Source organism: Sitophilus oryzae, unplaced genomic scaffold (assembly GCF_002938485.1).
Source record: "Sitophilus oryzae breed Bouriz unplaced genomic scaffold, Soryzae_2.0 scaffold_1693_pilon_pilon, whole genome shotgun sequence".
Taxonomy (NCBI): Eukaryota; Metazoa; Arthropoda; class Insecta; order Coleoptera; family Curculionidae; genus Sitophilus; species Sitophilus oryzae.
The window spans coordinates 2672350-2684622 of record NW_022146383.1 but is presented as its reverse complement, the minus strand read 5'-3'; the positions used below and the strand labels follow the sequence as shown (position 1 = coordinate 2684622).

Sequence of the window (12273 nt, the reverse complement as noted above, 5' to 3'; positions counted from 1 at the left end):
AATTTGAAGAAAAAAACATGTTCTTCTATATTTTCTTTATTTTCAATAAATTACATCACATGATGGTACAATATTAAAAAAAAACAATTAATAAAATATACAAATTTTGGAAAAAAATACAACATGAAACAGGCTATTATTTTTTAAAAATTATTTGACACTTTTTTATAGGCAAATTTAATTTTTCTATACCGGTGGTTTCAAATTTAACTCTCGTATTATTACGAGTCGGATTTGAAACTCGCGGTATAAAATAAAAAATAAAATTTTTACAAGCAATGAGTCCATTAAAAGTCCTATTACAAATTTATAAACCACATTGTTTGTAGAATTCTACAGAGCATTTATTTATACACCAATAAATACTTATTTATTTTAAAGTATGACAGACAGATAACAGAAATCTCTTCTCTGTCTTTCAATCTCTACTTTCAGTACATACTAAAGTCTGGCCAACGAGTCCGGGAAGATTTCGACAGACTACATCCAAAAAATGACAGAAAATACAATTTACCTGTGAAGGAAAATGACAGACACGACTGTCACTGTCATGTGTCCTCTCCTTCGACAGACTATAATAACTTTTATATTTTTAATCTAAGGTAATAAATCCTTTTTTAAAGCCCCTATTTTAAAAACGACTGAAAACTTTTTAGTGCCACTGACAAATCTGAACAGCGTTGCCAGTATGAGGATTTTTACTTTACTTTCTAAGATATTGTGCGCGTTCAGGGACGGTCAGCGGCTGAGAAACTGAGTAAGCGAGTTCGCTAAACGGTCTATTTTGACACACAAAATCGGTCAGCCGCTGAGCTCTCAACGCCGCTGAATTCTCAACGGTCAATCAGCCGCTGTGTTCCCTGAACGCGCACATTGTTATTACAGCAAAATTAATTTACGAAAACTAGATTTTTAATATATTTTTTGACTAGAAATATGTATATCAGTCAGTAAAGACTTAATTTAGGAAACATTTCTGAAATCTTTTTAGTGCCACTTACAAACGACTGACGTCATGATTTTACAATGTTGCCAGTACGAAGATATAGTAGGTATTTATGATGCATTTGACACTTTGACACAACAAACTAATTTTGGAAAGCCATATTTTAAATTATTTTCAGCCTAGAGATACGTGTAGAAAAATTATGTAGTGAAACTTCTTACTAACAGCTATTAAATTGAATTTCTTTACGCACGCCGGGAATAAAAATTCAAGGCCTTGACACAGAAGCTAGTGAGATACAGCCTACGGCTTAGAGTTGGTGATGGTCCTTAGGACCTTAGTTGGTAATGGTCCACTTTAGGTACGTCGTCAATCTTGAAGTTATTGATATAAATTTGATATTAATATATTCTACAATTAATGTTTTAACGTTTTAAGTACGGATCGTACGGATACTCGGCTAAATGTTTGAGATTTCTGCAATAAAATTATTTATTTTTTGAGGTTAGAATTTAGCTTTCCTTATTAAGTTTAATAAGAGTGACAAGGAAGACGCAGATTTAGGTTTATTTGTCTTTTGCTCGCGTCTGCGTATATCGCTGGCGGTAATAATGAAATATTGAAAATCGGAATTTTGTTTTATTTATACTTTCATATTAATTTTGAAAAATAGCGGTAGCGATATTAAGCTGATAAGAATAGATATTATATTCTGATCTGTGTTAAAGGTTGAGAAGAGGATCACAATGGTAAAAACGTCCGCCGTAACTGAGTTTTTATTGCATTGGTTACAACATTCTTTTTGGGGGGTTTGTTTTTGGTGTTATTTATGGACGATCCGCACTTTTTTTGTTAGAAAATGTCATTATAAGTGTTCCTCTTCTCAATTCTGTATAGAAAATTTGTTAAATTTTTACGTACCTAAAGTGGACCAGACCCCACGTGTTAATCAAAAATATTGATAATTTAATACAAATTGCATATTATGCAAGTTTTTAATTTATTACTTTTTCGACATTTCAAACTACACTTTCAAAATGTCCTTTAAATTCTTCAGTTTAATAGCTGTTAGTAAGAATTTTCACTCAAATATGCGCACATAGTGCACACAATTTTTTTTGAACAGATTTTTGTACATTAGTTCATCTGATTTACTGAAAAATGATGACCAGAAGAACCACAATATCTCCCTTCAATGAGAAACTGTATTGTTTTATAACTTGATCACAACTATCCTAAAATTCATTTTCCTTTCTTGTGAGTTTTTTGGTGAACTGTTAAATTTTGTTTAGTAGCAAACCCTTTGAAACAATGCTCACATTTGAACGGTTTGTCATCGGTATGATTGAATAAATGTACATTTAAGTTTTGCTTCAACGAGAAAAACTTGCCACACACTTCACATTCGTAAGGTTTCAATTTATCATGCACCCTATAATGGATATCTAGCTGTGGTCTCAAACGAAATCTTTTGAAGCATTGACTACACTCAAAAGGCTTTATATTCAAATGTATAACCTGGTGATTTTGTAATTGTTGCTTGAGTTTGAAGGATTTTTCACACTGATCGCAAGGAAAGGGTCGATAATCTTGATGTGTAAGTTGGTGCCTTTGTAACTGTTGTTTTAATTTGAATCCTTTACCGCAAGTGTTGCAAACAAACTGTCTGGTATCGTTGTGTTTGAGTTGATGAATCTTCAATTGCTGTTTATAATTGAAAGTCTGACCGCATATATCACAGCGATACGTGTATCCTTGGTGAATCTTTGTGTGCGCAATTAAATTTGTTTTGTGCTTATAACATTTACCGCATTGGGTGCACTCGTATTTTTGCACATCTAATTCAATCTCTGCTTCTGAATTAGCTTCGCTAATCCCTTTCTCGGTCAAGTGTGTCTCTGAATGTTTGTGAAATAGTCTTTTCGAGCTAAAAGAGACTCGGCACACTTCACATTTAACTTCGTACCGTTCGCCGGTACTTACAGATGTTTCTACATCCTGTACTGCGGTTGTTTGGTTCGGATTTGTAGCACTTTGATTAAATTCACAGCCTTCGGGCGATTCCAAGATGTCGGTTTTTATAAATTTGTTAATATCCACGAAGGAAATATCTAGACTCTCATTCATTTTTTAAAACTAATACGTTAGAATATCACAATAATAAAATCTTTTAAAACTATTTTAAATCGAAATTCGTAGGTTAGCTTTTTTGTTTACTGTCCGAAATGTCAAATCGTGTTTATTATTTCTGTCCTTGTTTATTTTTTTTTTGTTGTCCTTGTCTAATAATTAACCACAGATTCAAATTTTGAATCTCGTTAGATTATTTTTCTGGGAACTGGCCATATGATTTAAGAAGTTCATGCCATTTAAAAGGAAAAGAAGAGCAAATCTATGTCTAATCTGTGGTTGTCCATGTTTCGATCCGTAATTCTTAAAAAGAAGAAGAATGTTACTTTTATTCTGTGGTTACGGATCTCTTTAGACCTAAAATACGAAAAAGAAGAAGAACGCTGGTGGCGCTAATGTGGAAAAAGTGAGAAAATTTTGAACTAATGTATTTCCAAGGTTGCCAAGATATTAGAAAAATCCTGAAATTAATCTAAATCAATATTTTTGTAAGTCTAAAATGTAAAATAAATTGAACCGTTACAAAATCTTGAGAAATCTAATATACATTTAATACAAACTTTGTTTCGGTAGAAATAATATATTTTCTTTTAGACACAGCATTATTTGTGCAGAAAAATTGACCATTCTGTTTTACACGTGTTCAATCTGACAACGTTGACGTGCCATATATTCCGTAAATTCCGTTGTATGGAGTGTAGAGGCAGAGACAACTTCGAGACGTGAAAGTAGATAGGAATATTTGTCCAGAGTTTTCCTCTCTATTTACCTCGCATATTCCCCAATAAATATGTCCTTTTATCACATCAAGGCAGGGGAACTTAGATGGCGCAATTGTCGCCCATTTCCCTGTTGTCAAATTGTGTTCGTTTTAAGTACATTAAATTTGTTATCTTTGTCTTTCTCACTCAGACTTCTGAATTAAAAAAATATTTATGCTTTGAATTACTTCAATTTGGCAACGCTGTAGAAAATATCGATATCGACGAACACGTGACTCTACGGACGGATCGAACTCCGCGTCTCCGGGTCTTTCTCCGCCATTTTGTCTTTCTTTTCGTTTCGAACAGTTTTGTTTGTGGTTTTCTTTTTTTCGTGTGTGTTTTTTACGTTTTTTGTGTTTTCCCGGATTTTCTTTTGAGACATTGACTCTTTGTGGTGATTTAGTGAAATAGTGTGTGTTTATTCTAAAACTATTAAAGGTAACAACGGTAAATGGTGATAATGTGTAAATGTTTAATATTTTTTTAATTATACATTAGGACCTAGCCAACTGCTGCTGCTATTACTATTATGGGAGCTCATACATGCTTAGTTTGCGGTGCTAAGGAGTACGAAGTTGCGAAAATGCATTACTTTCCTGCGAATCTAGAAAGGTAAATATTAATATTTTTTCATTTTCCTATCTCCTTCGAGTAAACGAAAAATACACTTCTTTCGGCACTAGTTCCTTTTTACTTTAGCTGACTGTGCCGCAAAATGTTTAATATAATTTACTTTGCTGACAAAGTTATTTTAAAGGCAGTCAGATATTTACTTTGCTTGCAAAATTATTAATGTAAATATAATCCTCGCCAGTCAGCTAATGTTAATTGGCATCCGCTTTCCAATGTGCTTGTAGGTATATGTACCCTATGATCGAAAAAGAAACGGCGTCAGTGATGGCTATGAAATGAAGATCGCTGTCATTTTATATTATTTAAAATTATATGGGGAATGTCATCGATATTCATTTTCAAGCCAACTGGACGCTATTTTTTTTTCGATTATACGGTATAAAATATAATTTAAAACTATGCTTTTTTACCAAATAATAAAATTATGAGTTAAGCTGAGGAGTTAAGTTATATTTTTACACACAGTACACAGTGATTAAGTTACCCAAGTGTAATTATAGAAATATATTTAGAATCTAGACATACAATGTAAGAACCTATAACTACCATGATACCACGGCTTACTCATAGACAGCTAGTCAACTCAACAATTTATATGGAACACTTTGTGCCTACTTCGATACTCGCTTATCTTACTCAAGTGCGATTTCAATACGAGGAACACATCAGAGCCATATTTTAAATATTGCATGTTTGGAATAAAGTCAGAGTATTTAGCAATTAGCTAGAAAATATTGGTAATTATAAAAAAAAGTAGCACTAGCAATTATTAAAGTTATTGATTATTTTCTTTATACAAAAGAAAACTAAAAAATACCTACCCCAAATCATTCTAAAAAAGCAACATTTCTGTAATATTTTTTTTTCTTTAATTTTATTGAAATATATGATATTAAGCAATAATTTAAGCCTGTCAAATGATACAGTGAAGATTTTGACAGATTTGAAAAAAAAATACAAATACTCTTAGTTTATTATGTAGTATTTAGATTTAGGATATAAATATATCCCATATACCTATACCATGTGATATGATATTTATATAAATATCATATTTTCAAACCCTGTTTTATTTGTAGGTCTAGAATTTGGCAAGTGACGCTAGGCTTTAAGTATACTGGGCAGTCACTGAAAAACAGAAGAATCTGTTCCAACCATTTTTCAAGTGATGCTTATATAAACAGGGCAACATACCAGCTTCGAAGGGATGCAGTTCCAAATCCTTTTGTAGGTACTCCGTCTACATCCGTCAGTCCAGCCACCACCACCTCAACTTCTCAAGTAATACCTGTTTCGGAGGAAACTATTAAAAATGATGAGTTGACAGAAACATATACGGTTGGTCAAGGTATTCATTAGTTACTAACATAATGTTGTGTATTCATGTTTGACCTTTATGTCACCAATACCATACAAATTACAGCATAGGTGTCAATTTTGTGATGTAAGGGTGAATATAGAATGGGAGGGTTAATCACCTTGACCTTACAGATTTAATTTGCGCATGTAAGGGTGAAACTTGATTACACAAAAATAATTTGTTTTTACGCTTTCTAGCTAGGTTAAAGTAGATAATACAAGAGGTCTTAATACGAGTGGCCTTTCAAATTTTAGTTGTTTTTTTGGATACCACAAAAAATACTTAAAAATATTTTTGTCGGTGACAACTTTTTTTTTTTTTTTTTTTTTTTTTGTGGTGTTATCTACTTTGACACTACTACTATAACAATAATTGGTAATTATAATAACATAGTAACCTTTATATTACATTGTAAATAGTAATAACAAGGATAAACAGTAGATCAAGTTAATAATCAAACTAAATCTGACTAATCTACAGGTCTAGAAACAGGTCTGGAAAGAACTAATTTTTTATTCTAATAATACTATGAAAAGAAAAAAATTATGAACCTTAAAACAAATTAATTTATCCTTACTTTGTCATACAACCAGTCACAAAAATTTGTCAAATATAAAAAATGACCTACATACATGTGGCCTGTTATAAGTAACATTTTTGTATAGTGTTTGTGTAGACAATTTAGATATTTACGCAATGTCTTATTTTATATTGACATTATTGCTTGGCATGTTGTAAATTAAATTTGTATTATTTATTTACTTATTTATTTATTAGTGTTTCGAATTCTACTTTAATATTTTGGTAATCATCTCATAAAAAATATCTTTATTTATTAATATTTTCCTGATTTTTTTAATAAAAATTATTTTGGTTTTTACATGTACATGTTATATTTATTGGGCAGATAATAATTTCTAAACTATTCTTTTTAATTTTAGATGTGAGTAACAGCATTATTTGTACAGATCCTTGCACTTCAATTGTACCTGAGGCATCTTCATCGATCATGGGACCAGATGAGAGCGGCGGTATTATATGTGCAACTCCTTCAACTTCCACACCTGTAGCATCTTCTTCATTGACCATGGAACCAGTGATATCTGGTTTCACAAAAAGCAGGAAAAAAATATTTAAAACAATTGGAGATCTGCAATTAAAAGATTTTACACCAAGAAAGAAAAAACTTGTAGATATAATTCACAAGAAAACTGACCAACTCAGAAAAGTTAAATATCTTTGTAAGAAAAGATTATTTGATATGAAATCTGTTTCGAATCTTGCTGACTCTAATGTGGTACATAGTCTATTTGAAAATATGTCATCTGTAACAGCAAATTTTATGATATCGCAAATTAAAAACTCAAGAGCAAAAAGTGTTATGGGAAGAAGATGGACGTTGGAGGATAAGCTTTTAGCTCTCTGTATTTTTAAGAGAAGCCCTAGGTGCTATAGTTTGCTAAGAAGATTTTTTGCACTTCCACACAAAAGAACATTGTTGGCATTGTTAGAAAAAATACCATTTGATGCAGGAATTAACAACCATATCTTTAAGCAATTAAATGAAAAGCTCCCTGAGGGTTTGGATAGAAGCTGTGTGCTATTATTTGACGAATGCGATCTCCAAGAGAATGTCCAGTATGATCTGGCTGCAGATAAAATACTGGGCTTTGAAGATTTCGGTTCTATTGACAGTCCAGGCGAGAGAAAGTTTGCAAATAAAGCTCTAGTTTTTATGTTAGTTGGGCTGAACATGAAGTGGAAGCAACCAGTGGCATTCTATTTTAATTGTAATGGTTGTAATTCAACCATATTGCAACAATGTATCCTTGCGGTTTTAAAAGCTGCAAAAAACTATGGAAATTTGAATGTTGTTGCAACAGTGTGTGACATGGGTGTCAGCAATGTAAAATGCATGAAGCAATTGGGTGTGACTGTAGAGACACCTTTTTTTATGTTTCAGAGCAAAAAAGTATATACCCTCTACGATCCTCCTCATTTGCTGAAATGCACATTTTCGTTATTTCGAAAGCATAATATTCTTTTACCGTGCTCAATTGGGAATGAGGAAACAAAAACCATGATGGAAGCTCGTATTCAGGACATTAGAAAAGCCTACCTTATCGACAAAAATAATCCATATGTATTCAGGACAATGCACAAAATTAAAGATACGCATTTAGAACCAGTAATGAAGTATGCAATGAAGGTATGTGTGGCAGCACAAGTCCTTAGTCACACAACTGGAGCTTTCCTATATTCGTTAGTTAGTCTAGGTATTTATTTTATTAATTATTTTTTTATTGCGATTTAAGCTTGGCACCTTGCGCTAATGTGCTACTTTTATATAAGTCTAAGGTGGTTACTACAAAAAAAGATATAACTTAACCAGTCAATCTAACCTAACTTAACCAGTCCTTTTGAATAGTGTCACCAAATTGTATATTTATATTTATCATTTTCCTTTTATTAACGCAAAGCTCCAAGTTTTAATCAGCCTGTACACTGCATATTTTCAACAGATTTTTTGTCTTTGTAGGTGTTTTGGAGTCGAGAGCTGTTGCTACCGCAACTTTTGTCAAAGAGGTGGACACACTCTTTGACAGCTTCAATGGAAGGTCGAAAAATGCTCCTGAAGGAAAAAAGCTTCGTTCTGCGGTATATGAAGGTTCTCCTCACCACAAATATTGGCTCGAAGCATCAGATATTGTAAAAAATTGGACATTTAAAAGATTGAACAAAAGTGGTTCCATAAAATCATCAAGACCCCCTTCACAAATTGGATGGTTGGTTTCCTTAAATGCTATTCAAGGAATTTGGAAGGAATTGGCTTCAAAAGGTATCTCCATGCTACGTCCCAGGTCCCTAAACCAGGACCCCCTAGAAAATTTATTTGGGGCTATTCGAAACGGTTGTGGTTGCAATGATAACCCAAATGTGAAGCAATTTATTGGAAGTTTGAAAACGCAGATTTTAAATGGATTAACAAATCAAAATTTTTCTGGAACAAATTGTGAAGAGGACGACAACATTTTGTTGTCTAATCTTCGATCATTTTTAGATATAACTACCGAACAATTTGAAGAAGGACATAGCCAGGGCCAAAAAAAATCGGAAATTTCTGATGAAAACGTTTTAGATGAATTAGTAGTTAATATGTCGGCAGATGTATGTACAGGCAATATAAATATATTATCAGTGGCATATGTCGCAGGCTTTATTGTTAAAACAATTTTTAAAAATCATAATTGTGAATTGTGCAACTCATTATTGGTGTCACATGACTTTGAGTTGCACAATTTATATATATCAAACAAAGAATGGGTGGATTCCAAAAAGTCACTAATATATCCTTCAGAGGCATTTACCATTGTTGTTGGAAATGGTGTGACACTTTTGGAATCCTACCTGGACAAATTTGCATCCCAAAAAGGAATTATGTCTAAAGCACAACACCACTTAATGAGTAATACAAATTTTGATTGGCTCACATGCAGCAATCATACTAGTATTATTGCTTCCCTTACAATTAAATCTATATGCAGAATTGGCATTCCTTGGTGGTGTCGAAGACAGAACCAGTATTTAAAGGAATTAAAAAAAGAAAAAAGATCTACAAAAAAGAAAGTAAAAAAGTTCAAGCATCTTTAATAATTAAAGATGCTTGAACTTTATATTTTGTTGTGGGGAATTAATTGATTACGATTTTGAATTCATAATTTTTTTCTTATTTTAAAAAAATTGCTAAATGCTTTTGAATAATTGAATAATTTTTATATAACTTTAATTCTTTAGGCAATGTTAAAGGTTGTATAATATTTTTGCATTTGATTTGATGCTGTTTCGTTTAATACTGCATATTAAAAAAGTTTAACTTTTTTTTAATTTTTCGTTTGTATTTTGTATATATGTATATGCATGTTCATTTCTTCGTTTTGAACAAAGTGGCACATTCTGTTAACAATAATTCATAGCAGTCCTTTTTTTATAGAGCAAGTGTAGAATATTGTTGACGTTGGTGTTACAACAGCAAATTAAAACACTAGTTCACCATAATATATCAAACTACTATTTTTAAAAGTGGTAGCGCGTTCAGCTTTAAATGTAGTAGTGTGGTGTATTGGTGAACTAGTGTTTTAATTTTGTTCTATTAAGTGTGGATATTGAACCGGTTTTAAAATATTTCCATAAAGATCGGCAGTGGGATTCTGTAAGCTCTGTAGCAAGAAATTTCCTGTCTAGCCTATTCTTTTTTTATACAATTGATGAGTCACTAGAAAGAAAATATGTTTGCAGAATCGCACTGCAGCTGTTAATTTTTATTTGCTTGTGATGTAGTTAAAATTACTTTTTCTAGTTTTGTTTAGTTAACATTTTGTGTTGTTCAAATAGTGTGTGTTAGTTTTTATTTTTTTTTTAAAAATTTGCGGGTATGTAAGTAATTTATGGAAACACGAGTTGATCACTAAGTCTATCAAATTTCTTTATAGAGAAATTCATGTAAACGTTTTGTTCTTCATTTTTTTAATCTTTTTTTTTCTTCCCTGGTTGCAACACTAGCCCCCCTCTAGATTTTTTTTGTAAATATGGAGTGTGGTTGGTTAAGTAAATTATAACTGTTTATTAAAACTTTGCCATTTTTTAAATTTTTCTTATTTTGTTCCTCGTAATTCAATATTATGTATATTACAACACAGAGAATTATTAATCTTGTTATTTATGGACTTGTATAAAAACACTATTTTTTTTGTTAAATTTAAAATTATATGGGGAATGTCATCGATGTTCATTTCCAAGCCAATTGGACACCATTTTTTTTCTTTCTTTTTCAATCATACGGTAATATGTGCAAAGTAAACACATTGTATTTAATGTGTATACTTTGTACTTGTACTTAAATATAAATAGGTACTATAACTTTTTGTAACTTTCTTATCGCTTACAATTTTTGTCTATTCATTTAAACAGTTTTGCTATACACAGAGGTGTTTTTATTCCAGTCCAAATATTGTTGGTTTCCACTGTACATGATGTTTCCAATTATATTTGTTTTTATTTACTATAAAAAATAAATAAGTTTTGAAATTAATCTTCGGAGTTTTTATTCTTATCAGGAAGATCGGTGGTTGAAATGAATGGAACACTACTAATTTTTTTCGAAAATGTAGTGTTCCATTCATTTTGCCTGCGATCTATAAAATAATTTAAAGTACGGAATAAAAAGGAGTGCAGTTTGAATTTCGCGGGCAGACGCCTGTATCGACCTCACGCGCGCCCTCTGGTTTCACCTGCCTTGCAGTTGAGGGAGAGAGAGGAAATAGTCTGTCTCTCTCGCGGACAAATTATTTACGTTTACTTTCACGTCTCGAAGTTGTCTCTGACTGAAGAGGAAGGAGGAAGCCGGAAACGGAAAACTGATTTGACATACAGAACAATGACAGAACATAATTAATAGGCCTATTTAGGCAACTATAAAAACAATTTTGTACGCAATTGTTAGGCAACTAAAAAAATTAAAATAAAAAATACGCCATCTAGCGCCCCAGGAAATTACTACCCCAAAAAAAGATCGTTCAAGGTCGTATATCTCAGTTAACTGGCCCTGGTCTTCTTATTCAAAGATTAAGATAGATGTGAAACTTAATTGTAAAATTTTGGGTCAAAGCGCCCCTCCGTGTTTTTACTAGAGACTGCGTTTAACCCAGCGCCTTCGCCTTTTCTGCTGTAAATATTTTTTATGTTTATATTTGAATTCAAAGGTTTTATTTTTAAAGTTACAATCGATTTTTTTGCTTAACATAAATGGTACACCACTGCTTTTTTAAAGAAAAATTATTTTTTCTTGACTGGCCATCCTTTTTCAACAAAATTGATCTTTTGAGTTTTTCTTGTTCATCAAACGGTTGTCAAGAAAAAAATTAATATGCTTATTAAGAGCCCGCCTTAATTCGTTTTTTAACGATTTTTTATTTTTTAGATTAATTAGAAGAAGTTTCTAATTTTTGAGTGTTAATTAATCAATAAAAATACAAATTCTATAATTAATTTTATAATTTCAGATTTATCTTGATATCCAAAACTAAGGTAAGAAGGATAATGAAAATTGTGAAATGAAAGTATTATGAGTCTTTATTATGAGTATATAAAATTGTAATAATAATAACATTTATTTATATATTTACATTAGAATTAAATATTATCATTTACGGATTTTTTCTTAATGGTTTTAAACTTATTAGAATTATAAGTCTATATTGCTGTTTACAGGCAACAATAGTTTTGATTATATATATTGATGTATTGAAGTACTACCATGACGAGTTCTTATAGAACAATACACACGTACGTCAATGGGAGATAGAGGTTTTTTACCTTTTTTTATAGGTTTTTTGACATTTTACCTACTTTGATTATGTTTGTATCATAATTTCTTAAAAATA

At 31.5% G+C, this 12273-nt stretch overlaps 1 protein-coding gene across 1 annotated transcript; it reads right to left on the bottom strand.

Moving 5' to 3' along the window:
• Positions 1-77: 77 nt before the first annotated feature.
• Positions 78-3171, bottom strand: LOC115881042 (gastrula zinc finger protein xLCGF3.1-like). The gene has a single exon (XM_030898403.1). The coding sequence runs from the start codon at positions 3071-3073 to the stop codon at positions 2189-2191; it is 885 nt and encodes a 294-aa protein (XP_030754263.1). The 5' UTR covers positions 3074-3171; the 3' UTR covers positions 78-2188.
• Between the last annotated feature and the right edge of the window lie 9102 nt (positions 3172-12273).

Excerpts from the sequence above, each read along its gene's own strand:
- LOC115881042 (XM_030898403.1), bottom strand. The coding sequence starts at position 3,073 with ATGAATGAGAGTCTAGATATTTCCTTCGTGGATATTAACAAATTTATA.